General features: G+C 36.4%; 1 protein-coding gene and 1 non-coding gene across 2 annotated transcripts; one reads left to right on the top strand and one right to left on the bottom strand.

Moving 5' to 3' along the window:
• Positions 1 to 5,391: 5,391 nt before the first annotated feature.
• Positions 5,392 to 25,029, top strand: LOC112056274 (probable metabolite transport protein CsbC). The gene is made up of 7 exons (XM_024096675.2): positions 5,392 to 5,814; positions 9,614 to 9,819; positions 13,135 to 13,446; positions 14,929 to 15,061; positions 18,982 to 19,190; positions 22,266 to 22,454; positions 24,773 to 25,029. The coding sequence occupies exons 1-7, from the start codon at positions 5,730 to 5,732 to the stop codon at positions 25,004 to 25,006; spliced, it is 1,368 nt and encodes a 455-aa protein (XP_023952443.2). The 5' UTR covers positions 5,392 to 5,729; the 3' UTR covers positions 25,007 to 25,029.
• Positions 14,321 to 14,393, bottom strand: Trnar-ucg (transfer RNA arginine (anticodon UCG)). Its single transcript has one exon. It is a non-coding gene; the product is annotated as a tRNA-Arg (tRNA).
• Positions 25,030 to 25,575: the final 546 nt, after the last annotated feature.

Below are 25,575 nucleotides of genomic sequence, written 5' to 3'. Positions count from 1 at the left end.
TAACTGTTTTTATTCATCGACTCGTTGCCTTTCATTCTCGTACATTGATGCATAAAATAAATTCAACCGGGCTTGTTTGTTATTATTAGTACGTTTTTAATTGCAACATAATTGATACAAAAATATATCATAGGGAATAGGGAACATAAGTATTTTGCTGTGCTTTTAACTAAGATAGTTTGGAAAGATGTAAGATTCTCTTATTCCAATTACTATAATAAATTTAATTATACTACAATCACAGTACACCGGTCATTATCTGTTTTATCGACTACAGTAAGGCTTTCGACTCCGTTGACTGGAACTCACTGTAGAGAGTGTCGGAAGAACTTGTCATGACAACCCATATTACGGCTCTGATTCAAATTCTATACTGCAATAGTCAAGGTGTAGTCGGAATTGAGAAAATGATGTCTTCCTCTTTCAAATTGGCAAAGGAGTGCATCAGGGCTGCATCCTTTATCCCATTTTATTTAAAGCTTATGGATAATAAATTATGATGCTAACCTGCGATCAAAGAGAGAGGCGCACGCATCGGTGGAAAGAAAATAAGCAACCTCCGCTATGCTGATGATACTACGCTTCTGGCTGCAGATGAAGCTGTAATGTGGACACTACCTATTGGAGAGAATGGAGCGAATCAGCAAAATTATGGTAATAGATAGAACAAATTCACTTTAGCTCACTGACCAACGCATCTATTCTTACCCAACTCAGAGCCCAAACTAGGCTCTCTACCATCTGTCTCAAGCGAATTCAGACATATTGCCAGGAAAGATGGAGATAATCTCAAGAAACTGATGGTCACTTGCAAAGTGGAAGTTAAGAGTCCGCGGGGCTGCAGACCGAAGCGTTGGTCTGATCAGACCACACTAGACTCGGTCTACAATGCTCTCTGGGGACCGAAGATAGAACACGATGGAGTGATACAATGGAACTGAAATTCAAGGGTGGAGGTGGTCACGACCCTGAGGAACACGGCTGAGGCTGCAAATTAGACTAACAAAGAATAATAGAATAGTCTAATAAAACCAACAAAAATAGCTACAGCTCTATATCAATATTTTATTATATGAAAAATTTTAGCCACATTTGCAGACGAAATAAAGTGTATCTAAATTACTTTATTTAAAATATTTTGTTACATTATTTGCGGTATTTTGCATAATACGAGTATTTTGCAGAATGTTTTTATAATTTATAGTTTTACTACGCTATTATTTGGATTTAAGTAAAATATAGTCAACTAATAACTAATATATAAAAATTAAAATTTTTAGTTGAGTAATATTTCACAAGGCATGCAACGCACACTTCCTACAAAGTGCTGTACTCTGTGTCCCTGAGCCGTACTCTATGTACCTGAGGCGTAGGCTTAAACCTCATGTGCCTATAGGAAACTAGTGAATGCCCGCGATTTCGTCCGCCCTTAGAGCTCTTTAATCCACCCCTATCGCAAAATCCGTTCTTAGTGGATACCTACTAACTATAAACTACCTCTCTGTCAAATTTCAGGTTTGTACATCAAGCGGCTTTCGAGATTTAGTGATTAATGTCCTTTCGCATTTATACATTAAGATTACGCCGACAGTCATGCCCTTCCCGTATGAAAATAATAAACCATACAAGTTCCATACAAAACATCATTATGTAGGTATACTATTGAGAACTAAAATAAAAAAAAAACACCAGCAGTCTTGCACAAAATGTTAAGCCAATTAAAATAAATACAAGTCTTAGAATTTCTTAAGCCGAGGATTATTTTTTTCAGTAAAATACTGAAAGTTACTTTTCGCAGAACTTATAGACTCTAAGCTAAACGTGGATTCAAAACAAGTTTTGCTAAGAAACTGCAGTAATCAAAGAGAAACTTCAACTTAATAGGTTTCTTAGCTCAACGCAATATCACCACACAACTTTAGACTGAAAATTAAACCGCTTAGTGGTATGCCTAGACCTAACTAGCTTTTTAGTACCTAAATTGAATAGCTTGATGAATTAGTACCTAACCCCAATAAATTACTAACTGTTTGTTTCTTTTTTTAAGAGTTCCGCAGTATACTAATATTATAAAGCTGAAGAGTTTGTTTGGTTGAACGCGGTAATCTCAGGAACTACTGGCATCAGTGAAGAATGCTTACAAAATCGGGGGATTTTGTAAGCATTCTTCACTGATTTTCTTATTGAGAGCTTACGCTGGTGGGAGGCTTCAGCCGTGGCTAGTAAAGACGTACCGCCAAGCGATTTAGCGTTCCGGTACGATGTCGTGTAGAAACCGATAGGAGCGTGGATTTTCATCCTCCTCCTAACAAGTTAGCCCACTTCCATCTTAGATTACATCATCATTTACCATCAGGCGAGATTGTAGTCAAGGGCTAACTTATAAACTAACTATATTCTAACTATAAACGGTTAAAGTTTCGCAAAATCATGTGTGTCAAAATTGTTCCCCTTTAAAAGGTCAAAAAAGTCCGCGACATTTCCCGCAGGATTTATAAAAAAAAGAAAACCACGCGGACGAAGTCGCAGGCGTCCGCTAGTTATTTATAGTTTCGCTATGTCGATATGTCAAAGTTGAAACAACTGTTCAAAAATATAAGTATTATAAAATCAACGCTGTGCTGAAAAACTACTTGTTTTTCAGCACATGGTATGGTTATACGGTATCGTATGAACGTAGGAATTTTTGTATTTTGTACAAAAATTAATATGACCTAAAATTTGTAAAATTTTGGCTAACATAATATATTGCGTTATTTAAGTAGGTCTATTTATCACCCTGTTGTTTAAAATAATTTAATAGCTTCCAAACAACGAACTACGAGTATTTGATTGGAAATAGAGAGAACAAGTTGTAACACTAAGCTACGAGTATCCACTGTAAGATCTTTGGATACTGTCAATCAAAATAGCGCCAGGAAGTGTTAGTTAACCCAAATTGCTGCTATCATGGATGATTGTTCACTTGAGGATGTTCGAATGACCAAGTAAACTCGTACGAGATAGTGTTGTAGGTAGTAACTCAAAGATCGTCACTGTCAGCCGTTTTTAACGACCCACTTCACAAAACAGAGGATCCACTATAGGACAGGGGATATGTAGTTTGGATCCACCACGCAGCTTCAATGCGAGTTGGTGGGTTTAAGGTAATGGTATAAGTTAGTAAGTAAGTAGGATTATTTAAACGCAAGCCTAGCCATACAAAAGCCAGCCAGCATTATCAACCTATGAAAACGACCCACAACAGAGTTAGGCATCACTCCTTATAGTAGATAGGATATGGAATGGAACTCAGGCCCACTACGCTCAGCGGCGTGCATAAGTTTATTTATCAGGGTATGCACTAGTAAGACAATTTAACCAAACCGGGAAAATATGCATTGTTTAAGTGTTAACAAAATATTTGTTAGGGTATGCAGTGCTTTAATGTTTGTATGAAGTGCACGTCACTGACCACGCTGTACCAATGCGGGTTGACAAGCTTAGTTTGATAATACTAAATTCATTAAAGAACACTCTTAGCTGTCAATGCCATTCATCGGAAACGACACCTTAACGTCTCTCCGAGGCACGGGTGTAACACCACCAACTTCCCAACTCCAAGCTGAGAATTTCAACTGAAACTTCTTAGAAGAAAGAAAATGTCAGTATATTCGCCCCAGGATTCAAACCCGAAACCAGTAGACCACTGGAGTAGTGGTAGCTGTGCGGCAGTTATTGTCAACTAAGGCATATGTAAGAGGAAGAAAGGTAATAATTTATTAACACTGCGAAAATAAGCTGGTTATGGATGACGTTCTTATTTGTGAACTAGCGGACGCCCGCGACTTCGTCCGCGTGGAATTCAGTTTTCACAAATCCTGCGGGAACCATGGATTTTTTCGAGATGAAAAGTAGCCTATGTGTTAATCCAGAGTAAAATCTATTTCCATTCCAAATTTCAGCCAATTCGCTTCACTAGCCGCAGCGTAAAAGAGGAACAAACATACTTACACACTTACACACAAACTTTCGCCTTTATAATATTAGTGTGATGTGATTAATGATAGTCTACGTAACGTACACTGCGTAATCAATTATGAATAACATGATTATTTCTGTAAGTATATGGTAGAATACTTCCTTTGAGTCTACATATCATTTTTTTGTTTTTATTCTTTACACGTTAGCCCTTGACTACAATCTCATCTACTGGTAAGTGATGATGCAATCTAAAATGGAAGCGGAAACTTATAAGTAGGAGGATGAAAATCACACCCCTTTCGGTTTTTACACAACATCGTACAGGAGCGCTAAATCGCTTGGCTATACGTCTTTTTCGGTAGGGTGGTAACTAGCCACGGCCGGAGCCTCCCACCAGCCAGACCTGGACCAATTAAGAAAACTTCATTCATTTCAGCCAGGGGTCGAATCTAGGACCTTCGTCTCGTAAATCCACCGCGCATACCACTGCGCCACGGAGGCCTTCAAATCAAGAACATGGACAAAATATTTATTAATTTCTTTTACATTTACTTCATTTGTGAAGATGGAAGCTGATCCAATGGGCTTCAAGCATCTCTATCATTAAGGAATTCATAAATTTTGTAGTAGCCTCGCATTAGTGCGAGGCTAAGTAGACTTTTTCACGGTGAAGTCTTTTCGGTTGCAAACAAAAATAACAACGCCTCATGGGGGATGGACACACACACGGTAACTCCAGAGGGATAAGTAAATGCATTTACCAGTTAGACCAACTCTAGATTATAAACTGCCGGTATAAGATGTAATTTATGCAAAATCTTTTCTAAGCATTAAAAATATTATAAAACGTCTAAGTTATAACAAACATTAAAATGTAATTTAGTTAGGTATAAATATGCCACTGGACAGGTGACTAAAATATACAGCCGGTTTTGAGTGTATTTTTGTATTAGTGTGAATAATGCATATTTTATGTAAACTTAGTTTTAGTATTTGTCAGTTATACCAAACTAAACGTACTTGCACCTTGGGTTTTGATTATTATAAAATCCCAGAGGATGTCACAGACTAACTATTAATTACCCTCCAGCTGTGTTGTGTTCATTTTCTAATATTAACAAATAAATGGATATTTAATTTCCTAAAATGCACACAACTGAAAAGGAAACCTGCATACCAGAGAATTTTCTTAATTCTCTTCGTGTGTGAAGTCTGCCAATTCTCGTTGGGCTAGTGTGGTGGACTATGGGCCTAACCCCTCTCATTCTAAGAGGACTCGTGCTCAGCCGTGAGCCAATTATGGGTGATGATGGCTGCTTTTCACTTGACATTAATCAGCTGGGCACTAACCGATTCTTCAAGCGTAATAACTCCGCACGAAGCGTACATTTGAATTCAGTCTTAAACTCGCATCGCCACACTATTGGCTCAAACAAGTTTGCAATCAGCTTCCAGTTTGACGTCTGTTTATATATAATCAACTCGCAATAATCGGCTTACATTTACAATAATTACCGCTCCTTATTATCACTGACTTTCAGCATCTCATTCACCATTAATTTACCGAGTAAATTCCATAACAAATATCATACCATTATCACGATTAAGTGACATTTAAAATTGTGCTCTGTATTGTTAATGATAAATTTCATATTCCAATAACAGTGGGTTCGTTTGTTTGTTAAAGTGCAAGTATATACTCGTAAGACGGTGTTAGAACGACAGTGTAGTGTGTTGTTTCTTTATATGATCTGTCTGCTGTAGCAATGGTGTTTACAATTACTAAAAACGTGAACATTACAGACGAAGATCGTGGTTGTGTTCTAAAACAGTATGCGTTATCTTTTATTGGTACGTTTTCTTTTTGTTTTTATTTTTCTTTTATTGTGATCAAAATGTGTTTTGTACATTACTATGACCTAAGTTAGACCTTAAGCCTTCTAATAAGGCCCACAGTTAGCTCACTAACTATTTGTATAGTGAACGTTGTTTTTATTTGTAGTTGATTTGCGTGCTTCCTGTGATTTGTTTCTCTATGACATTGAACTTGTAATTACGTTCGTACGTATTTCCAATCGAGTTGTAATAAAACTTTTTTCTTTTAATAAGGAAATTGAACTAATTTTGATTAGTAAAATTGTTGGTAATTTTTATACAATTTTCGATATATTTTTTATTAAACTTGCAAAATATATTAAGAAATATGTAGTTACATTATTTTCGATGACTTTTGTTGCCATGTCTAATGTCTATGACCATTATTATAAGGATATTTAAAAGGCTATGCAGTTTACGAAATATATTTGTTAATTTTTTTAAACCATCGTGATCATATTAATTTATATTGAAAAACGGCTAAAACTCACGTAATGCTAGTCAAAGTGTGCCCGACTAGTTTCGAACCCATCCGGGGCCCGTAGTCATGAGCTGGTTTTTAGTGCAACGCGGGGCGATCCAAACTGATAAATTGATATATTTATTAAGCTAACCTATACGGTTATAGAAGATAATAGGGATGATGACATTTTTTTAAATGGTATATAAATTAAGAGTAATGCAATTTTGTAAAAGTAACAGGAAATCTGCGATCATTACTTTCGGAGTTACAGAGATTTAAAGGGTTAGATTTGCGGCGCTGCCGCGGAACCCTGAAAAAAGGCTCCATACAAAATGGTACGATTTAATGACGTCGTAGGTACATAATGATCGTTATATTTGTATGGGCGTTCAAACAAAATTACTAATATCTTTGTTATTTGTGTGTTTATGTTTATAATACACACATTGAAAATGTCACATTTAATGTAAGGAAGCTAAAACTGTATGAATTTTCATCTAATTACGATAAAAGATTCTGAAATTTTATAATCTTACTAGCAGGTGCCCGCGACTTCGTCCGCGTGAAAATCTATGTACATTTTCGACGCCGTCGCCCCTTCTATTTATATTTTCGTATGTTTTATATATAAAAATTATAAAATCACAGCCCCGGCTGAAGGCCGGTGTACAATAATGTGCGCGTTTTTTGTGCTTGGGTAAAATGCAAAGTCGTAGCCATCGTCGGAGGCCCTATCCAGCCCCCGGCCTACGGCCGGCGTGCAATTAATTGTGTCTGCGTTAAGTGCCCAGCCGTAGCCACGGTCGAAGACCCTATCACAAACTCCCGGACGAAAGAGGGTGCACAACAAAGTACGTACTTTTTTGTGTCTGGGTAAAATGCCCAGCCGTAGCCACGGTCGGAGGCTGCATCACAAACTCCCGGCCGAAGGCCGGGCCACAATACAGTGCGCGGCCGAAGACCGCGCGTCCCGTATTTTGTGCTTGGGCAAAATGCCCAGCCGAAGTCACGATCGGAGGCTGTATTACAAACTCCCGGCCGAAGGCTGGGTTACAATACAGTGCGCGGCCGAAGGCTACGCGTTCCGTTTTTCGTGCTTGGGTCTACGCGTTCCGTTTTTCGTGCTTGGGTAAAATGCCCAGCCGTAGTCACGGTCGAAGGCTATATCATTAACTCCCGGCCGAAGGCCGGGCCACAATTCAGTGCGCGGCAGAAGGCTACGCGTTCCGTTTTTCGTGCTTAGGTAAAATGCCCAGCCGTAGTCACGGTCGAAGGCTGTATCATAAACTCCCGTTTTCTGTGCATCGGAAAAATGCCCAGCCGTAGCCACGATCAGAGGCCATATTACAAACCCCGGCCGAAGGCCGCGCTTTTTTTTTGCTTGGGTAAAATACCCAGCCGTAGTCAAGGTCGAAGGCTGTATCATACACTCCCGGCCGAAGGCCACGCGTTCCATTTTTTGTATTTGGCTAAAATGCCCAGCCGTAGTTACGGTCGAAAGCTGTATCACAAACTCCCGGCCGAAGGCCGGGCTACAACACGGTGAGCGGCCGAAGGCCGCGCGTTCCGTTTTCTGTGCATCGGAAAAATGCCCAGCCGTAGCCACGATCAGAGGCCATATTACTAACCCCGGCCGAAGGCCGCGCTTTTTTTTTGCTTGGGTAAAATACCCAGCCGTAGTCAAGGTCGAAGGCTGTATTATACACTCCCGGCCGAAGGCCACGCGTTCCATTTTTTGTGTTTGGGTAAAATGCCCAGCCGTAGTTACGGTCGAAGGCTGTATCACAAACTTCCGGCCAATATACAATACGGTGCGCGGCCGAAGGCCACGCGTTCCGTTTTTTGTGCATCGGAAAAATGCCCAGCCGTAGCCACGATCAGAGGCCATATTACAACCCCCCGACCGAAGGCCGCGCTTTTTTTTGTTTGGGTAAAATACCCAGCCGTAGTCACGGTCAAAGACCCTATCACAAACTCCCGGCCAAATGCCGGTCTATAATAAAGTTTACGTACAAACTTTCAACCCCGATTTCACCCCCTTCTGATTTTATTTTCGCTATAAAAAGTATTCTATAACCTGCCCCGTATTATGTTCTCAAACCGTGCTAAGTTTCATTTGAATTCATTCAGTAGTTTCAGTGTGATGCCCGGCCAGCAAAAAATAGGGACAGACAGACAAATAATCGAAAAAAAATGTTTTTGAATTCAGTATCGATTGTATAATGCCCTATGATAATTTTTTTTTTTTAATTTAATCAAAAAGTTCTGTAATTTGACCTGTTACAGTTTTATTATAAGTATATAGATAAGTATTTAATAGCTATTGCGCCAAATTCGTGCTCTTTTTATAGTAATAAATCTTGCATAACATTATACGATAAAAAAGTAGACAATGTGACTATTTAAACACAAAAAGGATTATTCAGTTTGAACCTGAACTTTTAAGTAGTTCCTGAGATTAGTTTCGCGCGTTCAACCAAATAAACAAACAAATTGGTCAGTTGAGTATAGAATATGTGCCTCAATATCGATATTACACAGTTTTAGTGGAAATCTCGTTTCTCCAAATAACGCCTGCAAATCAATTTGAGCAATCCGGTTTTTTCAAGATAACTTTTTTCTATCTGTCCGATTTTAATGAAACAAAGCCTATATGTTGCCCTGAACTTTGCTTAATCTATTTGTGAAATCCGCGTCAAAATCCGTTCAGCAGAACCAGAGAATAGCACGAACATACAGACAGAAGGACAGACAGACAGACAGATAGACAGACAGACAGGCAAAAAAATAAAAAAATATATTTTTGTATTCTATTGCTCATTTCTAATCGCCCTAACTTGATTTTAGTTAAATTTGGTCAAAGTACAGACACTCGATTTCTACTCTTTTATTATAGTATAGATAGATAGATTGATAGATATATGCTGTCGCGACATTTTTTGTAGAAAATGATGTGTGCTGCGAGTGAATGACGCTGCTGTATTTGCAACCCCTTGGCCTTTTGAATAGCAATGACAATGCTTGAGGGAATTTGCAGACTGTTGGGAAGGCGCCATGTACACCTTGGGTTACATTATTGGAGTTTTAGGAAGGATCCCTAATTTTTTTTAAATAAAATATAGCCTATAGCCTTCCTCGATAAATGGGCTATCTATCACTGAAAGTATTTTTCAAATCGGACCAGTAGATCCTGAGATTAGCGCGTTCAATCAAACAAACAAACAAACAAACAAACTCTTCCGCTTTATAATATTAGTATAGATTTATTTTGCAAATATTCAGAAAAAAAAATCTTATATTTTTTCATTGCAGTGAGTTTACCCTTCTTTACCCATGGCGTTGAAAGCATTAATCTCACTATCACGAGTCACTCGGGCCACTTCACATCGCCCGAAGTTATACCTTGGACGACTTTGGGACTACTGCTTGGATCTATCATCAGTGTACTTATGTATAGCTATGCTATTGACACTTGGGGAAGAAAGTTTGGGATTTTCATGATTGTTCTATTACAAGGGGTAAGTTATATACATACCTATAACCTACCAAACATATTTTTTAGATGTACATGGTTTTTTTGTCAGAGGATCTTGAGTTACTTTGGCCATATAGCCCGTCGCCTTCCCGATAACCTGGATAAAGTAATAGTGGTGGGCAAGGTGGAAGGGAAACGACCACGCGGCCGATCATCTACCCGCTGGTATGACCAGGTTAAGTCACTCACTGGACTCCCTGTAACAACAGCCATTAGAAAAGCTGAGGACCGGACTGTGTGGAGGGGAATCGTTAACAACGCATCGAAGCGACTGCAGTGCGGACACGACCTTGAGCAATGAAGAATGCGACCAAGAAGAGAGTTTTTTATTTTTATTCTTTACATGTTAGCCCTTGACTACAATCTCACCTGATAGTAAGTGATGACGCAATCTAAGATGGATGCGGGCTAACTTGTTGTTGAGGAGGATGAAAATCCACACCCCTTTCGGTTTCTACACGACATCGTACCGGTACGCTAAATCGCTTGTCGGTACTTCTTTGTCGGTAGGGTAGCCGAAGCTTCACACTAGCCAAACCTGGACCTTTTAAGGAAAACTCAATTGGCCCAGCCTAGGAACAAACGCAGGACCTCCGTAAATGGCCGTCAAAATATAAATAAATATATACTTGATAGATGATTAATACTATAGCTGACAGACTAATACTAAAGCGTTAGGTAGCACAATTAGGTATAACGTTATATGATCTGTGAGCTGTCCCGACATTCATTGTTCTGCCATATAAATTTCTTTCATACTATAAAAAACTAAAATCGCGAAAGAAATGAGTTGTAGGTACCTATTAAATAAACAAAAAAAACCATTTAAATCAATCCTTTGACAAATACACGAGATATTTTTTGATTTTTAATGTGATATAAACTCGCTAATATCAGGAATCAAATCTTTATCATCAATATGTAGTTAAACTATTAAGTACGAATAGGTACCTAGGTTTTTTTTAAACGAATTTTCTAAAAATAAACATGACACAGTTTCTAATGGAGATAAGAAAACATAGTACGTTGTTTGATTAAGAATAAGATGGGTTCCGCTCCAATTTAAAGGACCACATTATATGGGTTGAGTGAGTAAAATTATTATATTTAACAATTGAAAATAATGAGTAAGGTATGCAAAAATACATGCCCTAAAAAATCTAAGAATAGACTAAACTTTTTATCTTAGAATAAAATATAGGCTTTGTAAATAATATCATTAAAAGCATTCTAATTATTTTATTTAAATTTAACACAAAATTAATAACATTATGTTAAAACTAGTATTATTTAATTAAATAATCCATCGCCAATTAACATAAAATGACTTTCCAGCTGGCTTATTCATTATTTTGGTCTTTATTGTCAACCTATTAAAATAAACATCAGATCAATTGACAAAATGTCATCTTCATACATCATATCCACCAGTAAGCACCGGATGACATTGATCACATCGTATATGTCAACTACTATAAATAAATACGTCAAAGATAGTGAATTAGCCTGCAGTACAGATGGAATGACAATATACATAGTTTCCCTTAGTAAGAAATTATTTAATTTAATTTTAATTATATTTCACTCATTAATTAAGAAATGACTTTTAGAAGTTTTAACTTTATGGAAGGGAAATGGGAGAGGGAACTTCGTCTTAGACATAAGAAAGCTTGGGTATATTGGGTAGGTATCAAATCAGCTAATGACGTGGGAACCTGCTAGTAAATTATGTGTAGGTACAGTTTTCCATTTCGAGTTAAGGAACTCTAAAAAGATTAACAATAGAATAGTTACCGAAGATAACAAAACAAATATTACACATAATTTGGAAGAGCCTCGGGATGGTGATTCAGTCACGTATGAGATTACTAAATTATGCAAATATTTTTTTATTACAACTATGAGATAGGATAGATGAGGTACTATTATCCACTACCGTTTTGTTACTAATAAAACAATATTGTTTTACGGCCTTGTTTACATAGTTCTTTTATTTGTGACTCGGTAAGTGAGGTCAGTGCTCGTAACTCGTAAGTTTCCTCGATATCATTATCAACCCATATTTAGCTCACTGCTAAACTCGAGTCTCCTCTCAGAATGAGAGGGGTTAGGCCAATAGTCCACCACGCTGGCCCAATACGGATTGGCAGACTTCACACTCGTAGAGAATTAAGAAAATTATCTGATGTTTTCCTCACGATGTTTTCCTTCACCATTTGTGACACGTGATCTTTAATTTCTTAAAATGCACACAACTAAAAAGGTGAAGGTGCATGCCCCGGACCGGATTCGAACCTACGCCCTCTGGAATTGGAGGGAGAGGTCATATCCACTGGGCTAAAACGTCACGATTTTTAAATATATTCTAACGCAGCGGATGTACACAAGGGAGGATACCTTGCATTTTGTTGAGTACCTCCACCAAACTTAAGATCTAAATTAGTGGGTACCTTTAGGGCAAAAAACCGATTTCAAAAAAATTTGATAATAGCTAAAAAATGTATATTTCAAATGTCTGAGGATTTGCGGGTAACCATAATAAATGGCGAGCGATACCTAATTGCAATATAAAACCCTTGCATTTCTGTTCTCTGAAATAACTAAAAATATTTTCGGACGATGTAGGCATGTCAAAGACATGCCATCACATCATGACATCATCATTATCAACCGATTTTAATGTTCTGTAGTATGCCAAGCCTCCCTCCTTATAGGAGAGGAGATATGGAACTTAGACCCACCACGCTGCTCCAATGCGGCTTTGCGAGATTAGAGTTATTAAACATCACACATACAACCACTACCGGATGTTGAATAATGACCGGACCGACGAAGCCGATGTAAAGAAACCTACTTCTTCTCGGACCAAGGCGCGTTTGGAACCCTCGTAACTTTAATTTTAAGTTTTCGAGTGTTATTACCACCATTAGATTAAATTAAATTATGACATAATCCTGACTTTTCAAAAGTGTTTGTAAACTAAGCCCAATTGAAATAAATGAAATTCGTTTTTTTTTTTAATTTTTACATATCTATACTAAAATTATAAAGCTGGAGAGTTTGAATGTTTGTTTGTTTGATTGAACGCGCTAATCTCTGGAACTACTGGTCCGATTAGAAAAATTCTTTCAGTGTTAGATAGCCCATTTATCGATGAAGGCTATAGGCTATATATAATTCCTGTATTCCTACGGGAACGAGGACCACGCGGGTGAAACCGCACGGCGTCAGCTAGTTGAAAATAAATGTCTTTAGTTAATATTTTAACTTACTCAATCATTTATTATTTTTATTACAGGTGTCATGCATACCCCTTCTAATACAACCGAACGATGCAACCCTTATTGCTTTGCACGTCTTATCAGGTGTATCAACAACTGGCCTTTTCATATGCATACCAGTTTACATACGAGAAATATGCGATGAAAAGTTTCGAGCAGCAACTATGTCTTTCATGGTGATAATGACTTCGGCAGGCTATTTAATGAGACTGGCTCTTGATGCTGATAATAGGCTATATTTGGTGGCTGGGCTGGTTTTGGTGCAAATCGTCTCCTTGATATTGACTGTGGAGTCTCCTGCTTATTTGGTGAAAGTTGGGAAGTTTGAGGTAAGCTAATGATCTTTTTGACTTAATATTATACTGAGGAATTCCGAATTCGATTGTTAAACGCAAAAAATTAAACGATAAAAATCTAAAGTGATAATTATTTAGACGATAAAAGCTTGGTATTGAATTGTTTACTTACTCTTAGTTCTGGATGAATTTGTACAATGGTGATAAATAAAAAAATAAACCCTGGCTGAACTTGTTGTGGGCTCTTCTCAGACCAAGGCGCGATTGGAATCCTTCCGTAACTTTGATTTTAAGTTTTCGACCAATTATTATCACCATTATCTAATAATATTGTATTATATTACCTGACGTTTCGAAAGTTTTTGTAAACTAAGCCTTATTAAAATAAATGAACTTTAACTTTATTGAGAATAATACATACATACATGGGGGAAGAGCCGTGATAGTCCAGTGGATATTACCTTTGCTTTTTATTCAGAAGGCGTAGGTTCGAATCCGGCCCGAGGCATCCACCTCCAACTTTTCAGTTATCATGTACATTCATCACGAAGAAACTAAATTCACGTGTTTAAACGGTGACGGAAATAGCGTCGTAAGGTAACCTGAGAATTTTCCAAATTATCTAGGTGTGTGAAGTCTTCCAACCCGCACTGGGCCAGCGTGATAGACTAATTGCTCTAACCCCCTCAATCTGAGAAGAGATTCGTGCTCAACAGTGAGCTGAATATTGGAAGTTAATGATGAATACAAAACGAGACGTGTACCGTTGCTTAGCAACCACACACAGATGATAATAATTTAGAGAAAATAATATTTTGCAGTAAATGAAAAATTAAATAGAACTATATAAATGAATGAAATTGTTACTATTTTTATTATTAAAATAAAAAAAACATATAAATTCATTCGACCGTGACAGGACTCGAACCTGCAATCTTCGGATCCGAAGTCCGACGCCTTATCCATTAGGCCACACGGTCACATGGCTTTTGTGGCGAATTTACCAAATGGCTGACTTTGATAATTTTCCTTAGCTGCAACAGAGATTTTAGTGACTGAAAAAGATTTCCATCTTTGTGAAGTAATGAAAATTCACTAAGGACCCGCTTTGATTTTTTTAAATTGTTTAATTAGTGACGTTGCTTATCTGTTTCTGTATAGTTTTCCAAAAAATTGTTTACACATAAAAATAGTACACAAACAAATCCACTGTTGACCAATTTTATATTAAAATTACAATAGTAGTTATCAACCCATATTCGGCTCACTATTGAGCTCGAGTCTCCTCTCAGAATGAGAGGGGTTAGTGAAAATTCTCTGATGTGCAGGTTTCCTCACGATGTTTTCCTTCACCGTTTGTGACACGTGATATTTAATTTCTTAAAATGCACACAACTAAAACGTTGGAGGTAACGCGATCGTCACAGTATGAAATTGCCACTAGGCCCTCAGTTGTTTAACAGCGAGATTCGTCTGCGTATTTTATAACTCTATGACCTCTATCATGGTTTTCAGGCAGCAAAATCGTGTATGGGCAAGTTAAAATGCCTCTCTGTGAACGATACTCATGTCGTCAACCAAATCTCACTACTAAAAGAAGAGAGCGAGCGTGCCAAGCCAAACGGAACCCTGCGCTGGTATCAGATATGTAAGTGCGATTTTTGGTATTACGCTAAATCTCCGAGCATGATTTATTCATGGATAGGCTTTTAAAAGCTCCTTTGAGTCGGTGTCAGTCGCTTTGAGTAAAAACCAAGTCAATTTTACTTGAGGAAAACATTTTGGTAATCGTATGTTTACGTTTGGCTTAGTTTTCGGGGTTCATTAAACTAATTATGATTTTTTTTTCATAATTTTTAATCAGCTTCTCTGAAAGTCCGTAGGTGAAAAATAAGCTTCCTTAATATGACTTTTCTTTTGATGAAACGGCAAACGATATAATTTTTTTTCCTTAACGGTTAGTTTAGAATGTTTTATATGAATAACAATAAAGCTAACAGCGAAATAATCGACCAAAATGCTTAACAATGTTACGAGTATAAACAATTGGGATGATGACTAGGTTTGAATATATTGATTTTTAATAAATTATGGTAAATAAGGTCAATGTCAACTAATTTATACATAAAAAATCGGTTGTCTGTAAAGTTGGTTTACTGACGATAGTCAATTGTGACAACGTCATAAGAAAATACTGATGGTATGTCTGCATTAAAAAAAAAAAATGTTCGTTTTTCTAACATACTGTTTAATAATCTTCATAGACCAGAATATACTTTATTTCTTGTAAAAAAAGTTGGCAGCCCTAGAGCGAGATATACTTTATTTCTTGTAAAAAAAGTTGGCAGCCCTAGAGCGAGATATACTTTATTTCTTGTAAAAAAAGTTGGCAATCCTACAGCGAGGGAACGACGCATGACGTCATCTTTTTTCGAGTTTGCATCTGACTTCATCGAATTATAAGACGTTGTCACGTCAAAAGCAAAGATTGACTACATATTTGCAAAATAAATAAGATTATAAAATTTCAAAATCTATTCAAAATCTTTTATCATAATTATATGAAAATTCATATAGTTTTGGCATCCTTATACATGAACTATAAACATAAACGTACAAATAACAAAGATATTAGTAATTTTGTTTTAACGCCCGTACAAATTTAACGATCATTATGTACCTACAACGTCATTAATTCGTTCCATGTTATATGGGGCGTATTTCAGGGATCCGTGGCAGCGCCGCAAATCTGACCCTTTAAATCCCTGTAGCTCCGAAAGTAATGATCGCAGATACCCTGTTATTTTTACAAAATTGCTTAACTATGAGCATACTCTTAATTTATATACAATTTAAAAAACTGTCATCATTCCTATTCAAGTTTATAGGTGCTTAAAGAAAAGTTGCTTAAATTTAATTTATTCGGAATCTACTACTTAAACACGACTACACAAACCCGGAATTTTCTCAATTTAACTATGTTTTTGTGTCACAAAATTCAATAAACGCTAAATTTTCGACGTTGTTTGTCTGAATATCGCTTCAACGTCAGGTGTTTACTTCTTGCATACGAAATGATGTGGCGATAATAAAATTTTCCTGCGAGGAAAATTTCGTTAAAAATTTATGTACCTACATTTTGTAGTGGGATACAAAATTTACGTTCGAAAACTGAACCAGTTTTCATACATAACATACCTACTCTTTCGTACCTACATTTTCACTGATAACGAATAAAGAAAGTGTTTTATAAAAGTAGTTATACCAACGTTAATAAGTACTGTATTTCACAAGCCCTACTTACCTACAAAAATGCGGCTGTATAGATTATTGTGCATTTTCCGTGAACTGCAACGAATCATCAATAGAACTTTTGATATGAATCTGTGAACTGAACCAAACTGGTTGTGAAGTAGGTAGGTACCTAACCTATACTTATAGTGGTATCAGAAAATAATCGTTGTAAACACAAATTAAAGATCATACATAGTAAGTCTTTACAAGCAGCGTGGTGAAGGCGGTGAAACCCATAATAAAAACAAACGTCACGCGTCTCCTTGACATCCGCTTAAAGGTACAAACTTTTTTCATAATATGTATTTCAAAATTTAACTCTAACAACAATTACGTAAATTAATGAAATAAACAATAATTACCAATAAAAAAAACTCCATCTTATTTCATTAGTTTTTGTGAACAGGTTTTAAAATATTTTAAAACATAATACGTAATTTTTCTTGATATTGAAAGTTACTGATGCGACGCTTCGTATCGTACTGACTCGAGAATGTATTCGTTTTTGAATTTTGTATTTGGTACGGTTACGACACCGTCATGTTCCGTGCGCTCCATCGGCCTATTAATTTCACTTCTGAACAGAACTTCACTGACCCCGTTTTACTATAAAGTGGCTTTGGATTCAATTCTCTGCTCTGATTGATAAATTATTTTTTCTATCTTCTATACTATTATTATAACTCAAAAACTACTGGACCGATTTCAAAAACTGTTTCACTAATAGAAAGCCACATTTTATTCACGTAGTCCTACGGGAATGGCCACTACGTGGGTGAAATCGCGTGGTTATGCCAGTATTTAATAAATTGACTCAGAATTGGTTTGTTGATAACTAAAATCCTACTAATATTATAAACGTGAAAGTTTGTTTGTTTGAATTACCACTTTTCATACTGGAAACATACATGGTTCTCGTGGGAATTGTGGAAAACTGTGTTCCCCAATTCCCACGGGAACCATGTATGCGGACGAAGTCGTGGGCTAGTAACTAATAGGAGGCTACTTAAGGATACTAACCACCCTATAGCAAATCAGACGTAACGACAAGCAATGTAGCGTTTCGGTATTGATATTGCGAAGAAACCAGATTAATGGGTAAAAATATTTGTACCTATTCGTTTCACATAGTTTGAATAATCATCAAACATCAACAAGAGAAACAGACTCAATCAGATTAGTGCTTGGCCTAGAAGCTAGGAATAAGCAAATAATAATAATAAGCTTACATTTTCCTGAACTAGGCTCTTACAGAAAAGCTCTACAACGTACTACTTAAACTTTTCTGTAGCGTCTTTGACATAATAAACGCATTAAAGAATATAAAAAAAAATATTATTTTTGTTTAGATTAAATCAGCACTTGCTCGACCTAGAAATAAATAAGCCAGTATTGTTTTCCTGGAATATGATTGTACATAAAAGCTTTAATACGAAGTACGCGTTTATACAGGAAGATTTAGTACGGATATTTTTATTTTTGTAAACAAAATTTAATGATCACGTATTTTTTATTTTTTTATTCATAAATAACGAAGATATTGTTAGCTAAAGTTATTTACATTTAAACAGAATTTGAGATTCACCCTATCGCTATACTAGGTAATAGCACAGTGGTAATAGGTAACAACAAAATCAGCTGCTAGGTTAGCGAGCAAGGGCCGTTGACCTTTGTGAATTTTTTTTATGATCGTTCGATACCTATATACCTATCTATTATTTTTTATAATTAAAGGACGTCAGGAAGTGCCGCCAGTAGTTGCGTAGTTTGCTTGGTAATATGTGTGTCCATTATTTTGTTATTTTTGAGTCATAAATTTAGAAAAAAATATTACATAAAATGTACCGAATTGTTTGTAGATTTATGTTCTATTAATGATTTAGGACCACAAAAAAAATATGCGCACTAAAGACCGAATCACCCTGTATATCAAAGACGCATATAAAATTGTTTTGAACAAGGTATTCGCGTAGAATAAATGGCGCACTACCCGCTTGCTTAAGTTTTGTTTTTTTTTTTATTCTTTACAAGTTAGCCCTTGACTACAATCTCACCTGATGGTAAGTGATGATGCAGTCTAAGATGGAAGCGGGCTAACTTGTTAGGAGGAGGATGAAAATCCACACCCCTTTCGGTTTCTACACGGCATCGTACCGGAACGCTAAATCGCTTGGCGATACGTCTTTGCCGGTAGGGTGGTAACTAGCCACGGCCGAAGCCTCCCACCAGCCAAAAGTAGTTATTGTAAGGCGTTATAACAATCTTTTGTTCCAGTTAAGAATCAAATATGGCGGGACGAGATAAAAATAGGTTTAATGCTTTACACTACAATAACTCTCAGTGGATGCATCTTATTCCTTGACCAAGAGAAGATTTTGATACAGTTGAACACCTCTACGGACCCTGAGAAGATAATGGTGCCAATATGTTTGTTTGTTGGTGGGGTATTCTGCGTCATTCTAATAAGGATATTCGAAAGAAAAGTAAGTAAGTATTTTAATCCAAGAAACAACTTTCAAATATCTGTTTATTTAATGAAAAGAGTTGATACGAAACACTTTTTATCTAATAAAGATGTTAAATATTGTCTATACTAATATTATAAAGAAGAGTTTGTTTTTTTGTATGTTTGATTGAATGCGCTCAGGAACTAGGTACTAGTCCCATTAGAAAAATATTTTTGTGTAACATAGACTATTTTTTGAGGAAGGCTATATTATCCCCGTAGGAATACGGGAACGGGAACCACGCGAGGGAAACCGCGCAGCGTTAGCTACTTTTAAAATATTTTAACAGATGTACTCGTAGTTCAATATAGTACCAGCTATATAGAAGGTTTTTAGCAATATAAGGTCCTAAAATAATATCCTTATCTGGGGAAATAATGTCTTTGAAATACAAAGGATCAAAAGAGAAGTAATAATTCACTCTCATTTCATACCCTATTTCTACTATTTTGACTTGCTCTATGATCTTTCCAAGGTATAGTAGCAGCTATATAGAAGGTTTTTAGCAATATAAGGTCCTAAAATAATATCCTTATCTGGGAAAATAATGTCTTTGAAATACAAAGGATCAAAAGAGAAGTAATAATTCACTCTAATTTTCATACCTTATTTCAATTATTTTACTTGCTCTATGACGGTCCGCTGAATCCAAAACTTATTACTTCAGCACTTAGGAGTCAAAACAAATAATCAAGAAGAGTTCGTCATTAATTATAATATTAGTAAGAAATAAGAATACACTAAAGAGGTAAAGTTTGTGAGTTTGTAAGGTTGTAGGGGAGATCTACAGAACATACTTTGAAAATTCTTTTACCAACAGAAAATCACGTTATTTGAGTCTGGCATAGGCTATATACAGGTGTACCGTAAATATTACGCCATACTTTACAGGGTGATATCTGACATCAAGGCATACTAAAATAACGCAATATACTATACTAGCTGATGCCGCGCGGTTTCACCCGCGTAGTTCCCGTTCCCGTAGGAATACGGGGATAATATATAGCCTATAGCCTTCCTCGACAAATGGGCTATCTAACACTGAAATAATTTTTCAAATCGGACCAGTAGTTCCTGAGATTAGCGCGTTCAATCAATCAAACAAACAAACAAACTCTTCCGCTTTATAATATTAAGTATAGATTAGTCGAAATGTTTCGGTTTTTAATTAGTATTAATTAATTATTAGTAGGCTATCACCGGGTAAAGTAAGTCGCAATATTTACTGGACACCTGTATAATCTCCATATTCTTACGGAAACAGAAACTACGCACGTGGAACCTGGGCATTGGCTAGCATCTTAAATAGGAGTAAAGATTTCATATCTTTTTGGATAAACTTAGTCAAATTGCTTAGCAAACAACGGGGTTTTTATCGCTTTAATAATATTATGTATCTAGTCGACCAAATCCTTTCACAGAGGGTTGTCTGTAAAAGATTGCTTATAGATAATAAAATCACCCCCGCAAGCTTTTGTGAAGCTCCTTTCTTTTAGGCGTGTATTGTTTTCTTTCATTTTATGTTCATTATTGTGCAAATTAAGTAAAAATAGATATAAAGAGCTAATAATAGGTAGGCTTTATAACCTTGAGATTTTTGAGTCTAATTTTTAAGAAGTTTTTTTATTACTCATCAACGGATCTAAGAATGTAGCCGCTTTATTAACTACTTTATCAAAATAAACCATTGACCATTGTATTGGGTTATTTGTCTGCAATGCTGAAGTCCTTTGACATTCATAGCGATAACACGGTAGGTAGGTACTTACACTTTGTTATATAGTGCGATGATTCATTATCATTTTGGGTTATGAAGTCCTGGGTTCGAATATCGAGTTGGGCAATAAAATATATCTTCCTTTCATGATCTTTCATCGTTTTATGAAATATTCTTAGCAGGACTTTTTTTTATTATCTACAAGTTAGCCATAGACTACAATCTCACCTGAAGGTAAGTGATGATGCAGACTAAGATGAAAGCGGGCTAACTTGTTAGGAGGCTTCAGCCATGGCTAGTTACCATCCTACCGGCATAGAAGTACCGCCAAGAATTTAGCGTTCCGGTACGATGTCGTGTAGAAACCGAAAGAGGTGTGGATTTTCAACTTCCTCCGAACAAGTTAGCCCGGTTTCATCTTAGATTGCATCATCAGTTACAATCAGGTGAGATTGTAGTCAAGGGCTATTTTTTTAAGAAAACAGAGTAGGATGATCAACAATTGTTGTTGTTTGTGGTCACCAACGTAGGTACTTCAGAGAGGCAGTTTAAGCATTCGTGTCTGTCTCATTAACATTACGATAATCATTCATTAACGTTACGATAGTAGTCATTACATAGTCAAATATTATCGCCCTGGGCGGTCCTCAGTGGCGTGCATAAGGTTGTCGATCAAGGTAGTAAGAAAAATTAACCAATTTGGGCAAATCTTCACTTTATAAGCATTAAGAAGAACATCTCTTAGTGTATGCAGTACTTTAATGCATGTATGACGTGCACGCCACTGGCAGTCCTATAATAGGGATGATCGATATTAGAAAAACGTCGATGTTGAATCGACGTCACAAGTATCGATGTACGATAAACATCGATCGAAAGACATCGATATTTCTATAACATCGATGTTTTTGGAAACAAATAAAACATTATATTTATGAAAAGTTTTAATTATTAGATAAATGCACTCTTACTGAGTCACCTAGAAATCACAAAAATAATAAAAAAAAATTAGCATTTCCAGTATTTTTAGGGACACTTTGTAAAAAAAACTTTATATTTTGTAGAAACTAGTACACCTACCGCACGCTAGACCGCGCCCAAAAGAATAATTGTAAATTGACGTTTCGATATTTTATTCAGGTAACATCGATGTTTCGATGATATCGAAGTCAACCCATTGATGTCTAAACATCGATGTTTTATAGTTAAACATCGATGTTTATTCATGATGTGCATCGATGAATATCGATCATCCCTATCACACAAGGAGAGAGTCCCAATCTACCAGCGGGCTGATAATAATACATGGGCTGATATATGTAACTTTGTTTCAGTACCTTCTAACATTCGCCTTCTCAGTAATGGTTTTATCCATGGGTACACTAGCAGTGTTTACGCAGGCTGATCTGACAGTGACGTCATCAAGATGGCTGCCCGTGGCTGCGCTTGGAGTGCTCGTTTTTGGTTATGGTGTCGCGTGGGGTGTACCCACTATTATTATGGTGGAGATGCTGAATTTAGAGGTAAATAATTCAATGATTACGTTAATTCTTTAATTCATTGCAAGGAGCTATTACGGCCTTATTTATAATCATGGATCAGGATTGCAACCACAAATTTCTTCAATGTTAAGTGAACTTTAAACAGTAGTGATCAGGTCCATAGTACTTTGAAGACAATTGAGGTTTAAATCTCAATCTGTATTTATGAATATGGAGGTTAGAGATTTAGCTCGAATTAAGCAGATTTGTAAGTGATATTAACTTACTTCTATATTAAGTGTCAAACAGTTACTTGACAATTACACATTGCACATTACAGGTGCAATGATGTTTGACATGGAAGGTTGTAGAGGATCTCTGGATTTACTGAACCAATTTTGAAAATTATTTTACTAATAGAAAGCCACGTTATTTGTAATTGTCGTATGCTACATTTTATCTCCGTATTCCTACAGGAACAGATACTACTATAATTTCAGGATCTACTGGTCCGATTTGAAAAATTCTTTCAGTGTTAGATAGCCCATTTATTGAGGAAGGCTATAGGCTATATATTATCCCCGTATTCCTACAGGAATGGGAAACACGCGGGTGAAACCGCGCGGCGGTCAGCTAGTCATCAGATATACATCCTTGTAGATTATTGACATCTTACAATAAAACGAGTGAAATGTTCAACATTATCACAAAGTCAGAGATTAAAGTACTAAACGTCATTGTGGGCTTCTCACTTAGTTCCATTTCATTAATTTCCTCGTAATAACCTTAATAACCACAAGGCTTGATATTACGGGCACCGCACAAACCACATCGTCCAATTATTACGCCCAAACAGCCATTTCCCGAAACGACCTCGTTAGAAAGCTATCTTCCGTTAAACGTCTGCGTTCACGAACCTACATTAGTTCCTACGCCTACGGAATTGTCTTCGCAGACGTTCACTTCCTTCTCCTTGCGTCGTATTCCTTATTATTGAGTATCAACACCTAGTACAGTAGAACCCGTTTAATACGATTTCGCAGGAATCCAACTAAAAACGCGTCTTAGACGGGAAAGCTAATACGGGATATATGGGGGATAGTGAAAAATATACCTAACGTTAAGCGTTGTAAACATACATAGTTATAAAAATTAATGTAAAGACTACCTAATTATGCTAATTACAGTAATCGCTTATTCTGGTATGACAAAGATTTTGATATTGGATAGAAGCAGGCGTTACTTTGCGGAAGTTCATCACGATTATATAATGATTTATTTATTTTGCTATCATCCGCATTTATTGTTGACTCTACAACTGCAAATTGCAAATTGCAAATACAACTGCAAATTGTACAATTGCAAAGTTTTTGCAATTGCACGTTGTAGAGTCAACATCTCCTGAGGATGCTCCGGTTTCGGGGTGAAACGTACGTAGAGAGTATTTTGTCGGACCTGGGTGACGTTGTCGCATGGGTTTGCCGAATTTTCGCGGATGATAGCAAAATAAATAAATCATTATATGTATAAAGATTTTGATGTATTAGCAATTACGAAATTTTCAATTAAATTTTACTTCTGCAGTGCGTCTTCAAATTTAGTTCAGAATCGCATGTCTAGGGTAGTTTGCTGTCAGAGTCTTTCAGTTCTTTAAGATATCATGTATTAGTCTTGTCCTGAAACCTTCTTTAAGACCTTTTATGATGTCCTGATCTATCTGTTGTAATTTATTGGTTGCATTTGGAATTACACGCGTGTGACACGTAGGCGCATTAAACGGGATGATGAATCCTATTAAGCGTTAGGAAATGTATGAAAACGTATCTTAAGTTGTAGGGACTGGCATAAAATGACGTATTATGCGTGATCGTCTTAAGCGGGTTCTGCTGTACTAACAATTACTTGGTTTGAATGGTGTCGCGTGTTTTGACTCGGCTTCTAGTCTCGTCTCGTGAAACGGATTTGGTGTTATCAACGGACGCATCGGCCCATGTTTTCTTTTCTTCCACTTTGTCAGTGATCAGTAATTTTTATACGACTTCAAAGAAAGAAAGAGGTTCTCAATGCAACGCGTAATGTCCTTTTTTCATTTGTTCTTCAATTACTTTTGTAGTTGCAGTAATTTCTTTGATCTTGGCTATCGAGCTATGTAATTAAATATTTGTCATAGTTGCAACTCTAATCTGTAACCCCCTAAAATGATTTTTTTATTATTTTTAAGGACTATTAAGATTTTACTTTAATGGATTTTTGGACCTATCTCCTCTCATTGTGAGAGGAGACTCGTGTTCAGCAGTGTGCCGAAGATGGGTATTAATAAAATTAATATACATTGTTATAGATTATTTTTTTATTTACAGATCCGGACCACAGTTTTGGGAATTGTTTACACATATTCCCAAATATTAAGGCTTGCCCATGTTTCCACATTTAAATACATAGAAGACTACATGGGAATTTACACACTCCTATACATTTTTGCCTGCATCAACCTATTTGGTGCAGTGTACACAATTTCAAATGTGCCGTACATAAAGAACCAGAATGTTAGACAAATAGAAAAGCAATTGAAAAAGGTCCCTATTATAAAATAAATATATTATTAATTAACGGTTAATTTAAGTTGTTTTATTTTTTTTCGTAGTTATAAAAAATAGCCAAGATGATCAGCTGGTACCAATACTAATATAATAAATTAAATAATGCATCAAAAAATTATCTCCTTATATCATAAAATTTTTAGTTTAAATATTATGCGTGATCTAACACCATAGGTTATCCCCAATGAAAACGATATATCACTAAATAGTATAAAACGAAGTCGTATACATATAGGATATAGGAAAAAGGGATATAGGAACACCTATATCCCTTTGTATGCTTAAATCTTTAAAATTACGCAACGGATTTTGATGCGTTTTTTTAATAGATAGAATGGTTAAAGAGGAAGATTTATATGTATAACTAGCGACCCGCCCCGGCTTCGCTCGGGTGCAATGCTGATACTAAATACACCACAAAAAAATTGTGAACGTTGTGTATAAAAACATAGCCACTCGCTCCGGCTTCGCACGGGTATCACACTAATATTTTAAAGGCGAAAGTTTGTGTGTGTGTGTGTATGTATGTTTGTTACTCATTTACGCTGCGTCTACTGAATTTG

Source organism: Bicyclus anynana, chromosome 2, assembly GCF_947172395.1.
Source record: "Bicyclus anynana chromosome 2, ilBicAnyn1.1, whole genome shotgun sequence".
Lineage (NCBI taxonomy): Eukaryota > Metazoa > Arthropoda > Insecta > Lepidoptera > Nymphalidae > Bicyclus > Bicyclus anynana.
Note: the sequence above shows the minus strand (reverse complement) of the source record. Positions and strands in the feature narration are given on the sequence as shown.